The 18,479-nt window shown below is 39.7% G+C and overlaps 1 protein-coding gene across 2 annotated transcripts; it reads right to left on the bottom strand.

The window, feature by feature from the left end:
- Positions 1-3,075: 3,075 nt before the first annotated feature.
- Positions 3,076-17,386, bottom strand: LOC118804628 (calpain-2 catalytic subunit-like). 2 transcript variants are annotated; one of them, XM_036565182.1, is made up of 12 exons: positions 17,116-17,386; positions 16,512-16,581; positions 14,223-14,341; positions 13,975-14,108; positions 11,337-11,505; positions 11,113-11,193; positions 8,944-9,029; positions 8,177-8,251; positions 7,918-8,030; positions 7,113-7,267; positions 7,009-7,020; positions 3,076-4,105 (listed from the first exon to the last, which is right to left on the bottom strand). In XM_036565182.1, exons 1-12 carry the CDS (start codon positions 17,317-17,319, stop codon positions 3,908-3,910), a joined length of 1,416 nt encoding a protein of 471 aa, XP_036421075.1. In that variant the 5' UTR covers positions 17,320-17,386; the 3' UTR covers positions 3,076-3,907. The 2 variants fall into 2 exon arrangements, with proteins under 2 accessions (XP_036421075.1, XP_036421076.1); XM_036565183.1 differs by having other exon boundaries at positions 4,009-4,105; positions 7,113-7,232.
- Positions 17,387-18,479: the final 1,093 nt, after the last annotated feature.

The following is an 18,479-nucleotide window of genomic DNA, read 5'->3' as shown; positions in this document are numbered from 1 at the left end:
CTTTCTGTAGTATTTATGTTGTGTTAACTTTGGCAAAATACTCTTCAGTCTGTAGGACTCATGCAAATGAATTGATTGACTAACTTTACCTAAGTAACTAAGGATTATACAAGAAATACTTTGTGTTACTAGATTTGCATTAGTAAGTGTAACAGAAGAGTAAAGTAGAAAAAAATTGCAATTGTTACATTTCACAGTGTGGAATAAAAGTATATGACTAGTAAACTAACAGTGTACCTGTTAGTTCATATTCAGTATAGTTCACAGTATAGTTACAGTACAAAATTAAACTGGTAAAACTTGTAAAGTAGTTGTGTACTCAAAGTTTACTACTTTTACGCCTAAAGTATACTTAAAGTATACTTTCATAGACTAAAAAAACTGTCCCAAGAAGTACTGAAAGTGTACACTTACAAGTATACTACTAGTACAGTGATACTAGTATACTTACTACATAAAGTATACTTAGGAAATATACTTGAACTTTACTTGGGTTTACTTAATAAAATGAACTTTAAGGTCTAATCCCATTTCACCCCTCACCCCACCACTTAGCCATTAACCCTGTGTTTTGCACGTTCACATCTAGGGGTAGGGTGTGCTGATTTTTGTTGAGATAGAGGGGTAGGGTGAAGTGTTAGGCCTACATGGCCCTCTAAACAGAGGTTTTTCAGAGGCTCCAAAAATAAGAAAAAACGGCAAGATGGCTGAACAAGAGACCAAAGAAACCCACAAATGTGAGAATTTTCTCTGTTAAAAATTACGATAACCACTGTATTATCTTAGTTTAATGTCGTTTCAATGTATTATGGTGGTTTTCTAAATAACAAGCATAAAAAATCACTAATCGCATGCTAATGTCTCGGTAGCTAGCTAGCTAAGTTTCCATTCCACCTTAAATAGTCCAACAGTTCTGACGCCTGAAGCACCAGAATGTAACTGCTGCACCATTTAAGGTGGAACGGGAAAATTCAAACAAGAAGCTGGTGAATATCTGACTTCAGCTTCATATCACTGAAGAATCAGGGGTGGGCGATAATAAATAATTGTCCACCTCTTTGAAGGCATATGATGCCCTAAATGTAAGTAAAGCCCAGCAGTGAGAAGCTGAACTTTACCCTCCTCTGCTGTCACTGCAGACTGGCAGGGTCGCCTACAGAGCAGCGCTAGTAGCTGTTAATGAAGTAATGTTCTTTTTATTTGAGGGTCTCATTTCATAGAGGAAGATTTCAACCACTACCCCTGTAACTCAGTTCCAAGGGGTTAGGGTGACACTCGAAAACAAGGGGTAGGAGTAAAAATAAGAAATGGGATTGGGCCAAAGTATACTTTTGTGTGAGGGCAGCATTGTGTAACAGCACAGCAGCATGACTTCCATCACAGCACCATGTACAAGCACAGCACTGTATGCTTTGCAGACTTCCAGCTCCATTTCTGGCCACTAGAAAGCCGACTGTAGCCTCTGCCTAGGCGTCCCCCTCTCCCATTGTGAGACACAATAATTCATCCTGCAATGCCGCTGGAGCGACAAACAGCATGTCATGTAACAACAGTCCATCGTGCAGAGGCAGTTTGGCCCTGTGGGCCTCCACTCCACTGGCAGGGTTGTGTCCACAGAGATAGTAGCAATGACTGTCTATTCCCTTTGTGTATCAACCTGGAAAATTGCAGCTGAATCTACAGGCTTAATGTAATACACCAATCAGGCATAACATTATGACCACCTCCTTGTTTCTACGCTCATTGTCCATTTTATCAGCTCCACTTACTATATAGGTGCACTTTGTAGTTCTACAGTTACAGACTGTAGTCCATCTGTTTCTCTGCATACTTTGTTAGCCCCCTTTTACCCTGTTCTTCAGTGGTCAGGACCCCCATGGACCCGCAAAGAGCAGGTACTATTTGGGTGGTGGATCATTCTCAGCACTGCAGTAACACTGATGTGGTGAGGGTGTGTTAGTGTGTGTTGTGCTGGTCTGAGTGGATCAGACACAGCAGTGCTGCTGGAGTTTTTAAACACCTCAGTGTCACTGCTGGACTGAGAATAGTCCACCAAACAAAAATATCCAGTCAACAGCGTCCTGTGGGCAGCATCCTGTGACCACTGATGAAGGACTAGAGGATGACCAACACACACTGTGCAGCAGCAGATGAGCTCATATAAAATCATCATATTTTTGATAAAAACACAAAACGTTTACGTTTCGGTAGTGACAATTTATAATGTTACACACTGATTTTCAGACTTTGAGTCATGGGATAATGGGATCTAACTGGTCATGAGGGACAGGGATGCAGTCTCACTTCCTGCTCCAAAATGCAGGGGAGTGGCTAAAATAAGGCCCCGCCTAATGACAAAACTCTGTGTTTTGGTAGTGACATGAAAATGAGTATATTAAACTACATTAAGCCCCATCAGCACACAAATTGCGCACTGGGGGCTTCATGAAATGAGTTTTCATGGCCGAGGAGCTGCATACAAGCTTAAGATCACTAAATGCAATGCCAAGTGTTAATAAGGTTGGAGAACACTTGTTGAGGGACTACACCTCCATGTGTTTATTTTCTTGATATTCTTGGGTCTTCAGTTGTGGGCTGACCCTTCAGTACACTAAGTTTTCACCTGGGTGCAAATGTGGAGACTGAAAAGGGCATTGCAAAATTTCTGTGTGGATTTTGATGTGTGTTTGGGGTCCTTATCTTGCTGACAGTTCCACAGATTTTGAGCTAAAATCTCTTGGTATTTAGTGAAAGTCATTATGTCATTGATTTTTACAAGAGTTCCAATGTTCCAGTGACAAATCGCAAAGTTCAGGTGCTGTATTTTGTGGCCTGCTCCCAGGATAAGCCTTCTAGAGTTGACAGTAGCTGTTGATTTTATGATACTGCTGAAAGTTAGAACTTTAAAATGAAAAATGGGGCTCACTGTTCCTACAAGCAGAAATGGCTTAGACCCGGAGTTCCTTATTCAGGCGTGTGGCTGTCTACAAAATGAAGCATGACCTCAGAAGTCTATACGTGGCTGAAATGCATGATATTTAGTTTTATTTTAATCACAATGTGAAAAACTGCATGTCACATATTAAAAGCGTTGAGCACACATAACATAAAAAATTCACATTAAAACAGGATGAAACAATTCATTTTCCTTTTAAGAAACCCAGTTCAAGAGGATAATTATTTGGTCTCAAAATTTAAAAATTGCTAGGAAATGTTTTTTATAAAACGTTTAGGACCATATTTATCAGTTTATATGCAACTGTTTCTTTGTTCTTTATCATTTTTCAGGTACATTCCTATATTAGTGGTTTTCAATCTCTGGGTCATGGCCCACCAGTGGGCAGTACGCCTAGAGGGTCATTGGCAGTCATTTTTAAAATTTATTTATATTTAACAAACTATTTGCAAAAATAAAACATGAAAAATACCTACATATTTAGGTTGAGCCCAGTGATGGATCTGGTAAAATGCATGACCAGTGTAGCCTACATAGCTAACTACATATGTTTATATTTGCAGTGGAAAACATTTTTAGTTTTTAATCATATGGAATTCATGCATTATGGATAAATGGCTACAAACTGAAAAACCGAGGGCTGTTTAATACATCGCGTGATTATATGAGTAAAATTCAATGGGCTACATTGATTTTCATGTTATATTTCCTTATATTTGAAACAGTTCAAACTTCTAATGGACCACCAATGACTTTATTGTGGGATGGTCGGGCTATTATTTTGATAGAAACATAACAATCTCCTAACTTTCACAACGACAAATGGAACAATATATTACTTCTCAAGAAAGGACATTGGAGCTTTATACGGTTCATGATGTATTTCTGTTGACTGCTTTCCTATTTCTTTCTATTGTATTATAGCACAACTGGACTGGAGCTGAAGTAGGCCTATTTCTCATAAAACACCCTCAGCAGGAATCTGCCCTCCTGGTTCGGCTGATTGGTGGTGGGGATAATGACGTACTCTCCAGGCGACAGCTCAAAGCGCTGGCACACCTCACGCATCTGGTGGTGTTCAGATTTAAAGACGGCCTTCGTGCGGGACAGCACCTCAGGGCTTAAGTGGATGCTCTTGCGGTCTTTATACTGCAACACATACAGAGGACAAAAAAAAAAACATTAGGTTTAATGTGGTGTACAGTGACTGGCTACAGTCCTCTAGATGTGTCAGTGTTTAACAATGTTAAACATTTTTAAAGTTCCAAAACATACCCTTCCCTTCCCAGTCCATACGATCCATATATGGAAACTAAGCTGCAAAAATAAGCTGTTTTTGAATCCATTGGTCTTATCACAAAAACGCATTCACACATATCCACCTATTCGACTCTAATTCCAAGGGAGAAAGAGAGGTTGGAAAACAGTCATGTAAAAATGAATTTCAAATGATTTTGGTTGATAATCCAACAAATGACATGTTGTGGACCTCAGGGGAAAAAAAAGTAAAATCCAAGACAAATGTTGGATATGGGCCCTTTAAGATTGTCCTTGAAGTGTAAAAAAATATAGGTCACAAATATGTCTGCAGATGAAAGCATTAGACGTCAAAAAAAAGGACAGAAAAGAAAAAGTTAGTCAGAGTGAAATGCTCCATTCTAGAGAAACGTAAGAGCCAGAATTGTTTACAATGGTGGTGATGGGAACCAGACGTCTGAAGAGTTCAATACCTCTAAAAGCTCCCTCCCAGAAAACTATTATGCCTCTGAAATGGTTATAAATACACTGCCTGGTGCCAGAGGCAATGGCCCTTATTCATCAAAGTTGCGTACATTCAAATCTGATCATAAAGTGAGCGAACTTTTTTTTGCCATTCATCAGTTTCGTTTTTGGCGTATCTGTGATCTGGTAAAGTTTGGTAGGAGTGCATGTAAATTTGAGAGTAAATGTTTAACAACCTGAAAAAATGCTTGATTTGTGGTTAACTAACCAACCAAATCATCTATAACACCAATAGTAAATATTAAAAATACAAAATAATAATAATACTAACAATCTGCACACATGGCATGACATGGATGTACTTATTTTACATGCACATTGGTGTAAACTATTACTGGTGCTTTTGTTTTATAATACTGACAAATACAGGAATATAGGTAGTGTAGAAGTCTCCTGTACACTGTGTTTAAATGTATTTTAGTATTTATACACAATTGCATCATTCTACTGTAATTAAAAAACATTTTTTTTCACATTTTATTCTTCCTAGTTGCCATCATTTGAACCCTACAAAGTTTGTCAGTAGGGGAGCTGCTTGACCTCACACTCCACCTACAAGCACAGCCACTGGCTCACGAGCTGCTGAAACATCTGAGTGTATTATGGTGTGCGTAATGTATATGATATGTAAATCAGGCGTTGCTAGGCTGGCACTTGATTTCACGCACTGAAGCTGATTCATCACTTGCGCTCAAATCTCCGCTCATTTCCACGTCGTATTCATGAAAGCTTTATGAATCAGATGCAGAGCAGTTCATACGTCATTAAAGGCGGTCAAACCTGGGCTCTTTTTTACACAACTTTGACAAATAAGGATCATTGTTTTATGATAGCTTTGACATTTAGTTTTGACCTGAAACTTTTTTTTTAATCTGTTTATGGTGGAGGGACACTGGAAAACTGTAAGGCAAAATACACCTGAAAGAAAACCTTTTTTTTTTTAGATTTACCCTTATTTTATCATCATCAACATTACATGTAAAAACTGGACAGCCACATGTAGGTTCACTGGTCATTTTGGATAGTAAATAAAGTGTGTAACGTGTGTGTTGTAGACATTGTGAGCTCTGGTTTCTATCACCACCACTGGGAAGAGATCAAAGTCAGTGAACTATTTCATATCAATCCACTATCGCTACACTCTGAACGACTTTGTTTACATCTCAGTCCCTGAAATATGCAAAAATCTTGAAAAAGGTGGTGATGATTATGACGAGTTTGCACAAGCAACAGGTCAAACCTGAATTTATGCTAATTAATGAAGTGAAACATTCATCAGGTTCACACAGTAGGGTTGCCAAGTCTCATGGTTTTGGCGTGAGGCCTTCAGTGTGTCTTGGCGACACATTGTGATTCGATCTCTCAAACCACCTTTAGAAGTGGTCAGGGACGCGTGACATTTACAGTGTAAACACTAAAACATCTGAACCATCTTCATCAGAGATGAAAGCTGCGTAGCTTCATTTTTCATCTCTTCTACAATTTGTTTACAAGTCACGTTAGCAGTTCATGTGGTATAAATACTTGTAACGCTTTCATTTATGGACTCTTGGTACATTTTTGTCTGACAACAAACTGGTACCTTTCTTCCAGTTCCGAAATCCCGAAATCAAGCCACTTGAGACGGATGTCAATACCAAGTGTGAACGGGGCCCAAGTTCCTCAGATCAGCTAATGAGGTGCTCGAGTTTAAATTCCTGTTTGGTTTAACCCCTTAAATGGCCAGGACCCGCCGGTAGTCCCAAAGTTTTATTACACACTTCTATAACCTAAGAATAGCTCAACCAGTTTACATTGGAGTCCCTGTAGTTACTTAGTAATAAGCCGTAATAGGTATCAAACCTGGGAAACCTGGGAACTTTGTCTCTTTGTCATTCACCACCAATACTATATTACATTATTCTCTATCAAAAACATGTCTTCTTGCATTAAAGTCATATTTATAGTTTTCTGATGGACAAAAAAGACATTTGAAAGAGGTTTTGCATTTGCATTCACTTAAATAGCCCTGTTTTTTGTGGCAAGACATGTGGCATGACATTGCCATGTGCAGTGCTAAAAGTTCTCTTTAACTTTGACCATGCTGTGCACTGACCTTGTGCACCCAATGACCGTAGGCTAATTTTTTGATTGTGTAGTGTTTACCCAATCACTGCCTGGTTTGAAGGATGTACAGACATTAGGCTAATGTTCCCTATCATTCAGTTTCTTGTGTGCTATTTGCCATTTTCACAGCAGTTTCGTTACTTTGTCTTGTTTGTCCTACACACCTCTTTTGGGACCTGAAAAACAAACACACACCAAAGAATACAGTTATTTTTTTTAAATATACTGATAGAGATATTACATGCATTGGATTAGCGCCATATGTTACCGGATAGACAGCAAAGCAGATGTTGCTGAAGTCATGTCCAATCTGTTTCTGCTTGCGAACGTCTTTCTGCATCAGACCCACAAGAACCGAGCAGCTTTTCCAATCTTTCTGGCTGTCCAGCTTTATGAAAAACTGCCGGTTAGATCTGAATGTAGCTGGAGAAAACAAACATTCAAGGTATACACATCATTCACTTCTACTGACTGGCCACTTTATATGATCCACCTATATATACACCAGCTGGACATTTCATTAAGTACACTACCTTGGTTCAACACTCGCTGTCCATTTTTTCAGGTCCATTGACCATATAGGTACAAGTCGATCAGACACAGCAGTCTGGCTGGAGTTTTTAAATGCTGCAATATAAGTTTTTCTTTTTTGTTTTAGAAAATGTCAGAGACCCTCTTGGACATGACATTAAGCTCCTAGGAGCAAAAAACATTCGAGCTTTCACCTCTTAAAAATGTTGTATTTAATGCAGGAAGTGCACTACATTAAAGCCTATATTGGTTGATTATAAAAATCTAAGTAGGGTTATTTTTAAGGTATATTTCAATGTGAAAATGCATCAAAAACAGGTATTTTAGGATGTGTTGTTCCAAAAAACAACAAAACAAAAATTCCAGCCCTGCTTATAGGTCAACTAAACTGGTGCATGTTTAAAGACAGGGATGTTTACAGCACCAGTGTTTTTACCCGTCAGAGTCGCTGCTAGATAAAGTGGCCAGTGAGTGCAAAGATCAGATTAGATTACATCAGCAAAATGGCAAATGTATTGTATTGGTTAGTACTGCATTGGTACCCTCAAATTCCCAGCGGTCCCATTTGCCCACGTGACTGCTGCTTGGAGTTTCTGGAATCAGGTTACAGATCTCCACCTTTGAGTACCTCTCCCTGAAGTCTGAATACGCCATCCTAAACAGAAACAAAGAAAAAGACAAAAAGGATGAGAATCACAGGTGGAAAGAGGGAGGAACTGACACATTTAACACGCCAAATCTACTCTTATAGTAGGAAAAGGAAGCATCTGAGGCCGAGGGCGCATCAGTGAAATGACTCACCAGAACTCTCCATCATCCGCACAGTGATTGAGTTTGGCCTTGACATGTGGCGCGACCTGATCCCACTCCTTGGATCTGAGGGAGATGAAAAGATCTCTCAAATTAGCCATCTAAATTATAAAAGAAAACTTTGAGGGTCATGGACAGAGCTGGTCGCAGTCAAGACAGTGCTGGCCATAGACCACTGTAAACAAAAAAAGAAAACAGATGTTGCTGGACCATAGACCATTCTAGGGACACTTAGCGGTGAACTGGTTGTCTTTTGGGTGGATTTCCGCAAAAGCATGTACTCCACCACAACAACATAGGCTATGCTCTTAAGTTCTTTGTAGAAACACAGGGAAAGTTAAAGGCTCAAGTTACAGGTCAAGTCCAAGACTAGTCGCAAGAGCGTGAGGGGTCAAGACCAAGTCAAGCCCGAGAACCAAACCGGTCTTTAGCTGCTTCCAGTCCAAATTTCTCTGTCTTTTACCCCTGGACAACAGAGTTAACTCTTAAAATTCTATAGTTCTCATTTTCATGTTGCTTTACAGTTTGATTACATAACTATTTACACTCTGAGGCAGAGGCCAAGACAGTTCCAAGTACCAATACAGTCGAGTCCAAGACAGAGTCCAGTACAACTGAACAAAGTGCCTGGAGTTCGCACTCAAGTCTGATTACACTTGAGTACTACAGCACTAGTGGGCCCTACTCTGCAACTTCATACACCCTAACATTGCAATACATATCATTCAGTAAAATCTGTAGTTTGCCAAGAGACTTACTTATCACTCCAAGCCCCTTTCCACTCCTTGTGACCCCAGGGGTTCCTGAGGCGCACCAGCTGCACCAGACGTCCACCCACATGTACCTACAGCAGAGAGAAACATCAGCAGCTTATGAGGTGATGACTGTCACATCGGTGAGATCATCATTATATTATTACTTTTCTAAAGGAAATACTGCTCCAGAGTAACTTTAGAGAAATCTGGGTCCAGACATCTAGTGAACAAGCCAGTTGCCACGGTGCCAAGGTTGACCGGCGATAACAAGAAAAATAATTCAAAAAGCAATAAAAGTTATCTGAACAACGAAAATAGAAGAAGGCAGCCTAATCATTAGATGGAAGGATTTAGATTAACCAATGAAAACCAATGACTAGTGTTGAGGGTAGTGTTGTAGTCAAGACCACTAGAGGCGAGACTTTGTAGTAGTGGAGTCTGAGTCAAGAATAAAACCTTGTAATTGTCTAGTGCGAGTCAAGACCAAGATTTCGAAGTAGTCAAATCCGAGTCAAGACACTGTATTTGTCAAGTCTGAGTCAAGGCCAAGTCTTTGTAGTAATCGAGTCTGTTTCAAGACTAAGACTTTGAGGTAGTTGAATTCGTGTCAAGACCGAGACCTTGTAGTTGTTGAATGTGAGTCAAGATCAAGACTTTGTAGCAGTGGAGTCTGACTCAAGACCAATACTTTGTAGTTGTCAAGTCTGAGTCAAGACCAAGACTTTGTTATTGTTGAGTTTGAGTCAAGACTGAGACTTTGTAGAATTCGAGTCTGAATCAAGACCAAAGCTGTGTAGTTGTACAGTCTGAGTCAAGACCGAAACTTTGTAGTCAAGTCTGAGTCAAGACCAAGACTTTGTAGTCAAGTCTGAGTCAGGACCAAAACTTTTTAATAATAGAGTCTGAATCAAGACCAAGACTTTGTAGTTAAATCTGTGTCAAGACCGGGACATTGTAGCATTCTAGTCCAAGTAATGATCGAGTCTTTGTAATAGTCAAGACCAAATCAAGACCAATACTTTGTAATTGTCAAGTCCAAAATTTGGTAATTGTTAAGTCCGAGTCAAGACCAAGATTTTGAAGTAGTCAAGTCTGAGTCAAGGCTGGGTCTTTGTAGTAATTGAGTCCGTTTCAAGACTAAGACTTTGAGGTAGTTGAATCTGAGTCAAGACCAAGACTTTGTAGTTGTTGAATCAGAGTCAAGACCAAGACTTTGCATTACTGGAGTCTGAGTCAAGACCAATACTTTGTAGTTGTCAAGTCTGAGTCAAGGCCAAGACTTTGTTGTTGTTGAGTTTGAGTCAAGACTGAGACTTTGTAGAAGTCGAGTCTGAATCAAGACCAAAGCTGTGTAGTTGTACAGTCTGAGTCAAGACCAGGATATTGTAGTATTCTAGTCCAAGTAATGATCGAGACTTTGTAATAGTCAAGACCAAATCAAGACCAATACTTTGTAATTGTCAAGTCCAAAATTTAGTAATTGTTAAGTCCGAGTCAAGACCAAGATTTTGATGTAGTCAAGTCCAAATCAAGACTAAAACTTTGTAGTTATCAAGTCCAAGCCAGGACCAAAACTTTGTAGTTGTCGAGTCTGATACAAGACATTGTATTTGTCAAGTCTGAGTCAAGGCAGAGTCTTTGTAGTAATCAAGTCCGTTTCAAGACTAAGACTTTGAGGTAGTTGAATCTGAGTCAAGACCAAAACTTGGTAGTTATTGAGTTTGAGTCAAGACTGAGACTTTTTAGAAGTCGAGTTTGAATCAAGACTAAATCTTTGTAGTTGTCTAGTCCGAGCCAAGACTGAAGCTTTGTAGTTGTGAAGTCCGAGTCAAGAACAAGACTTTGTATTTGCCAATCTAAGTCAAGGCTGAGCCTTTGTTGTAATCAAATCTGATTCAAGACCAAGACTTTGTAGTTGTCATGTCCGATTTAGGACCAAAACTTGGTAGTTGTTGAGTCCGAGTCAAGATCAAGACTTAATAGTAGTTTAATCTGAGTGAAGACTTTATAGTAGTCAACTCAGAATCAAGACTAAAACTTTGTAGTTGTCGAGGCCGAGTTGTTGTTTGTTTCTGAGCTTTCGTCAGGTTTCCCAATTAGTGTGCGTCAGCCCCTCCCCAGACCACTACCACAAAGTGTAATGTTGATGATGGTAAAATGTTTGTGTCTGACCTCCTCTGCCCCTACGATGGAGTAGGCGTGTCTCTTGACCAGCTGTTCTTCGGTCACAGACTCTTTTTCATATGCAGTGCCCTGAAAATACAACATATTGGAGTATTAGAGTTTTCTCTGTTTTGTACAGCTTTTTATGTATTTTTGTTATAGTTGTGTCACCCTAACAGAACTCTGAGACAGCTTTGGTACTGATATTAACTCTATGTTTACAGCTTACTCACGGATATAGCTGTGCTCAGCAGAGAGCCGCGGCTCAGAGACTGCTTCATGATATTAAACAGGTTCGAAGGAGCTTTGCTGAGCTGGTAACGTTCCCCAATGCCTCCAGTGAAGTCCTCGAAGCCTTCAGTAGCACTTCCTCCTTTCAGAGCCTCATAGCTTCCATTCACTCTGAAGAGCAATCGGAGACTCACTGCTTTAAAGCCTCAATAGGAACAGCATTTCATAATAACAACAATACAAGCTTTCAAATAAGAGTATTAGTAGGGCTACAGTACAACATACACTCTATGGACAAAGGTATTGGACACGCCTCCTGATTATTGAGCTCCGGTGTTTCAGCCACTCTCATTGCTAACAGGTGGATAAAATTAAGCACATAGCCTTGCAGTCTCGATAGACAAACACTCGCAGTAGAGGGTCACACTGATGAGCTCAGTGACCTTAAACATGGCTCTGTCAGTGGCTGCCACCTCTGCCACAAGTCAGTCTGTGAAATATCTGTCATGCTAGATCTGCCCCGGTCAACTGTAAGTGCTGTTATTGTGAAATGGTACCGTCTAGGTGCAACAACAGCTCAGCCATGAAGCGGTAGACTACGTAAACTCACAGAGTGGGGCCGCCGAATGCTGAAGTGCACAGTGCCTATCCTCTGTTCAATCACTCACTAAAAAGTTCCAAATTGGCTCTGGAAGCAACATCAGCAAAAGAACTGCATGTTAGGAGCTTCATAAATTTCCATAAGTTTCCATGGCCGAGCAGCTGCACACAAGCCTAAGATCAAAATTCACAATGCCAAGAGTCGAATAGAGTGGTGTAAAGCGCCGCCACTGGACTCTGGAGCAGTGGAAATGTATTCTGTGGAGTGATGAATCACACTTCTCTTTCTCACAGACTGATGGACGAGTCTGGGTTTGGTGAATGCCAGGAAAACCTGCCTGACTGCACTGTGCCAACTGTAATGTTTGGTGGAGGAGGGATAATGATATAGGGTTGTTTTTCAGCGGTTGGCCTAGAACCCTTAGTTCCAGTGAAGGGAAATCTTAATGCTTCAGCAGACCAAGACATTTTGGACAATTCTATGCTTCCAACTTTGTGGGAACAGTTTGGGGAAGAACCTTTCCTGTTCCAGCATGACTGAGCCCCAGTGCACAAAGCAGCTCCATAAAGGCCTGGCTGGGTGAGTTTGGTGTGAAGGAACTTGACTGGCCCTCACTGAGCTCTGACCTCAACCCCATCGAACACCTTTGGGATGAACTAGAACAGAGATTGCGAGCCAGGAACTCTCGTCCAACATCAGTGACTGACCTCACAAATGCTCTTCTGGATAAATGGATAAAAATTCCCACAGACACTCTAAAATCTTGTAGAAAGCTTCCCAGAAGAGTGGAAGCTGTTATAGCTGCAAAGGGGGACCAACTCCATATTAGTGCCTAATGGACTTATGTTTCATAGTAACGTTAGCCAGGTAACAGAATATGTAGACATCTGATTGGCCATGTGAGCTGCTAAACACACCTGCTAAACTGCTGACCATGGCTGTGACTAGCTAAGAGGACACTGACGTCCAGACCTTGGTATTTTCCTCCAATCATGAGATTAGAAGTAGAAACAGAGCCATATTGATGAAACAGTCTACACAGGGGTGCAGCCACAGTATCGCTGACCTGCCCATTAAAATGGGACAGAATATTTATTATGCTACATCTCTGCGATGATGAAAGAAAAAATGTTTTCTGTGAGCACCATCACTGTATTATGGCCAATCAAAATCTGCCAAGCTTCATGATCATGAAAAAGAGGACATAGCTAATTTGAACTGATGTAATTTCTTCAAGATGTAAGATGCAGGGGTCAACAACACACGGCTCCGGAGCCACATGCGGCTCTTCTACTGCCCTGTTACGGCTCCACAGCAGAATTAGATTTATAGGTAAAAATAAAATAATCCTCCTTTACAGTAAAATAAAGCTCTGCTGATCGTTCAACACAGTTTAACAATAAATGATCTTAAACACTGGAGTTAATGTAGAACTGCTAATTCACCCTTTAACCCTGAAGGTTGGCACCAGACTGCTGGTCACCATAGCAACACAGACAATCTCACCTAGCTAGTGGCTAACGAACAGGCAAAGAGAAAGATGAACGTTAAAAATTTGGAGATGAGTGGATTAATTTGCATTTGTAAGCACTCAGCTGGTTTCCTGATCAGTCACAAAAAGTTGCAAAACTGAAGTCAGCTTCTCACTCGCCAGCTTCTTGTTCGAATTTTCACATTCCACCTTAAATGGTGCAGTGGTTAGCTACATAGTTAGCTACATTCTGGCAACTCAGGCACCATTTAAGGTGGAACGGGAAAATTCAAACAAGAAGCTGGCAAATGAGAAGCAACTTCAGCCTCGTAGAAAGTTGAAACGTTGAGAGACATTTTACAAGAAACTGTACTATGATTGGGGAAAAGTTTCCTGCCGGAGATGCGAGAAAAGGGTCGTGGTGGGTCGCGGTGGGGTGCTGGAGCCTATCCCAGCTGTCATTGGGTGGAAGGCAGGATACACCCTGGACAGGTCGCCAGTCCATCGCAGGGCATTAACATTCAGGTTGCCGACCCCTATCTTAGTGGATCATCCCACATGCACTCACTTTGCATAGGCCTTCTCCAGCAGCGCGCTCCAGAACTCACTTCTTTCGGCCGAGTGAACGAACAACAGCTCTCCGTCTTTGGTGGGCAGTTTGTCATCGATTACAACGTCCACCCACTGCCCATACTGCCACAGCTGCGGAGAGAAAAGTTTCAAAAACATCAGCACCATGACGGCCTTATTCTCTATCATTCTAGACCTTTTTATAACTTTTGTCTCCTGATGAAAACTTAGACAGGAAAATCTGACCTGAAAGTGAAAGATTCCAGCGTAGCCCTTCGTGAAGCTCTGCTCAGGATGAATCACTCGTGCCAAAATGTCTTGGTTCAGAGTCAGAGAGGCGATGGCAGCCATCAGCCAGCAGTCCCCTGCAGGGATGAAAGTACATCATTTTCCCAACAGCATGTAAGTTAAATGAAATTGCATGTAATTTAGTTGCTAGATTCCATACTAGGGTCCAAACATCTGACTCCACCACCAAGAACAGTTTATATTTTATCACAAAAATAGTGGAAATACAGTCTGTTCGTCCTTGTTATTCAAGAAAACTATTATTAATAATTAATTAATTAATTAATAATTATATTATTAATTATTTACACATCAAACACTGATTTAAATATTGAATATGTGAATATTAATGAAGAATATGTAATCCAAAAATGTAATTGTCAGCTGACAGAATTTTTCTCGAAATAGCATGACGTTTTTCTCAAAATATTACGTCTTTTTTCTCAACATAGTACGACTTTTTTTCTGGAAATGGTATGACTTTTTTCTCGAAACATTATGACTTTTTTCTCAAAGTCTACTATTTTTATTTTTATTAACAGTGACCCTAAAATGCCGTGGTAGCATCCTAGTTTTTTAAATTTATTTACTTTATTTTTTGTGTGTGTATATTTTCTGTATTAATATCTGAAATTGACTTGTAGGCTAAGTGTTCGCACAGACATGTAACTAATGTATGTGAACGTAAATGGCTAGATTTCTCCAAAAAAGAGTTCCTTAGAGTTTAGGGGGTTTAAGTTGTGGGTTTAAGTTAAATCTATGTAATCAAGGGGTTTTTAGGTTATGAATGTAAGTCAGATCTAGTTTAAGTTAGATTTATGTAATTTAGGGGTTTAAGTTATGGGTTTAAGTTCAATCTATGTAATTTAGGGCTTTACGGTATGGGTTTAAGTTAGATCTATGTAATTTGGGGGTTTATGTTATGGGTTTAGGTTAGATCTATGTCAGTTAGAGGTGATGATATGGGTTGTAGTAAGATCTATGGTTTTAATTTAAATTTAGGGGTTTAAATTTTGGGTTTAAGTTAGATTTATGTGATTTAGGGGTTTAAGTTATGAGTTTAAGTTAGTTCTATGTTAATTAGGGGGGCTTAAGTTAGAATTGTGTAATTTATGGGTTTAGGTTTTGGGTTTAAGCTACATATATGTAATTTTAGGGTTTGTGGTATGGGTTTACGTTCAAAGTTTAAGTCATTTTGGGGTTTTCGGTATGAGTTTAAGTTTGATCTACACAATTTAGGGGTTAATGTTATGGGTTTAGGTTATTGGTTTTTTTTGGGGGGTTTAAATTATTGATTTAAGGTAGATTTATGTAATTTGGGGTTTAAGACTTCTAAGATTTCTGTAATTTATGGGTGTAAGTTATGGGTTTAAGTTAGGTCTACATAATTTAGGGGTTTAAGTTAGATCTACGTAATCTAGGGGTTTAAGTAAGTCAGTAATAAGTAAGCTTAAGTAGGTAAGTTATGTAAGTCAGATTTACATCATTTTAGGGGTTTATGTTATGGGTTTATATTAAGTCTATGTAATTTAGGGGTTTAAGTTATGGGTTTAAGTTAGATCCACATAATTTAGGGGTTTCAGTCAGGTCTGTGTAATTTAGGCTTTAGTTTATGGGTTAGACCTGCATAATTTAGAAGTTTCAGTTATGGGTTTAAGTTGGATTTATGCATTTTACTGTAGAGAAACTTATTGACTTTCTTTACAGTTACAGTTCTTACAGTGGTGATGATCTAATGCAGGGTTCATGTGGTCTACAGTGCAAGCACTTACCACACAAGTCTGACAACTCTCTGTTTCATTGAAGCAAACGGCCGATTTTCACTCAGTTTCATGCATTTGTTTAGTATGTTTAACAAGAGAGAAATAATGAAGACTAACAACAGTTGTAACAGTGACTGTTCAATAAATAGTGTCAGCGTCATTCATTAATATTAACAGCAGTCAGTATTGATACCGATATGCACCAAAACGTCAGTGGAAATAATAGTGTGCCTTATCTACCTCTCTGATCTTTAGAGTTGGTGACGTCATTACTCAGCCAAATTACAGCTTCATAGAACAGAGAGGCTGTTTAACTGGTTCAGGGAGTTTCAGCTAAAAACACACAATTACAGCTAGCATATTGTTTCAGTGTTAGGTAGGAAGGTGTGTGTGTGCATGAATAAGTTCACATTCTGCCAGTCTGACTGCAGTAAGAATAACTTGGATGTTTTAGGAAGAAATGTCTTGACATTTCTCCACTTACCCAGGTCTCCTTGGCAGATGTCGGTCCTCGTGGCCCCACCAGTGATGAACTTGGGTTCTGAGCACAGCTCCTGCAGAACAGAACGAGCAGCTGAGTGGACACACCTTCTCCTACATGTGCCGCCTTGCATTTGCTCCGTGTGGAAGCTGTGGAGGATCTTACACTACTTGTACAGTTTGCTTTGATTGAAATAAGGATGGGCCATAAAACGGATTTTGGACATCTAGACTACAGTCAATAACGTTTTGAAGCCAGAAGTACTGTGTGGTGGTCAAAGACCACCCATAATTTATTTAATTTCAAGTCAAAATGGCCAAAGTACAAGTTATTCATTTTAATCAGGAGATTAAATATAAGACAATGTTAAAGCACAAGGAAGGGGATTTGTCATGGAGACTATCAATTCATAAACCACAAATCACAGTTATCTACGAGATTCTAAGTGAAGATATATATATATATATATATATATATATATATATATATATATATATATATATATATATATATAACAGTTAGTACACCTGCTTTCCTCCACAGGTCCTGAAGTTAAAGACAGGGTAAACTTCTTAAGCTGAAGAAGTTAGCCTTTAGCAGCACTTACTCCTGGTCTTTTCCATTGCACTCCTCTGGCTTTGGGAGAGTTTGGTCCAAGTTCCTCAAATCCCAGGGACTTGGGGGCAGCTGGGAATTCGGGGTCAGAAAAGAGTTGTCCACTGCTCAGACATTGCCTCCTCAGAGCTTCGAAATCTTGGTCCAAGTACTTGATGGCATGCCTCTTGGCCAAAGTGGAGGCCGCTCCTGACATTTTCTTCTCTTTAATGGTGTTGAAACAGTGTGGGAATTTTGAGTTCCAGGGGTAAGGCAACTTAAGAGCCTCTCCGCCCCTCCAGAGCACTTTTTCAGGCGGGGTTTGTCTGTCATGAACGAGTTTGGCAGGCTTTTAGAAGCAGGAGATGACAAGAAACCCTGCCTGGATACTTTCAATTTCGGGTACAGTAAATACAAAGTGTCAGCAATGTAGTTTTATTTGAGTAATTTATTCATTTAATGTGTGTGTTACACTGTAAAAAGTGGCTCATCAGATCTATTCAAGTAGTAACAAGCAATTGAACTAGTTTTATTCAACTTAGAAAACTACATTGACTGAGTCATTCATTTAAGTATTTATTTAGGTTTTATAACTCTAGTTAATTCACTTGTTACCACATGAAGTATTTTTTAAGTAGATCTGATGAGCCACGTTTTACAGGGCAGAGCTGAAAACCCTAATGTGTAATGCTGTGAGATGACAGCAGCAAGAAATATGTGTCTATGGGTGTTTACACATATAATTCTTTTTAAATGAACCAGACTCAGTTCTGCTGAAGTGAACTAACTGCAAATAATCTCAGTGTTTTTGTGTTTGCTGTGTAAACAGCCTTAAAAGGAACTTGATTCTCTTTTTGGTCCTCTTGCGGTGAAAAAAAGCCTAGGATAGTAACAATAGCTAAGGTAACAGACCAATAGCATTGTCTGTTTATCTAAAAGACTGACCACATTTCTCTGTGTACACTTTAAGCCACATGTGATCTATTGTGATGTCGATGTGGCCTTAGTTTAACAGAATGACAACATGCTGGTGTGTAAAGACTGAGTAATTGAACAGTACTGGGAGTTACTGAGCACTGCTGCCCGTCAACGCAGAATGTCAGGGCAGTGTGCCCACCTTCACTGAATTTTTTGGATGCGCCTCATATGGTGTGTGGTGACCTTAAGGCACAGATGCTTGGACCTCCATTATCGCCACTTGCAATGTAATTTGCAGACGGCCATTAAACTTTCTTAGCGGTTGCTATAATCCAGAGAAATCAACATGTTATACATCAGTGTCAGGTGAAAAGTAAATGAAAGCTCCTTTGGATGCTAATAGTGATATTTTACACTCTAACCTCTTTTTGTCCACCTTTGAAGAGCTGCTGAAGAAAA

Source organism: Colossoma macropomum, unplaced genomic scaffold (genome assembly GCF_904425465.1).
Source record: "Colossoma macropomum unplaced genomic scaffold, Colossoma_macropomum, whole genome shotgun sequence".
Classification (NCBI taxonomy): Eukaryota; Metazoa; Chordata; class Actinopteri; order Characiformes; family Serrasalmidae; genus Colossoma; species Colossoma macropomum.
The sequence above is the reverse complement of the archived record's forward strand: the minus strand, read 5'-3'. Positions and strand labels throughout refer to the sequence as shown.

Excerpts from the sequence above, each read along its gene's own strand:
- LOC118804628 (XM_036565182.1), bottom strand. The coding sequence starts at position 17,319 with ATGTCAGGAGCGGCCTCCACTTTGGCCAAGAGGCATGCCATCAAGTAC. Across the intron at positions 14,109-14,222 it reads CTGGAATCTTTCACTTTCAG|CTGTGGCAGTATGGGCAGTG; the intron begins GTCAGATTTTCC and ends TTCTCTCCGCAG. Across the intron at positions 11,194-11,336 it reads TGCTGAGCACAGCTATATCC|GGCACTGCATATGAAAAAGA; the intron begins GTGAGTAAGCTG and ends TTGTATTTTCAG.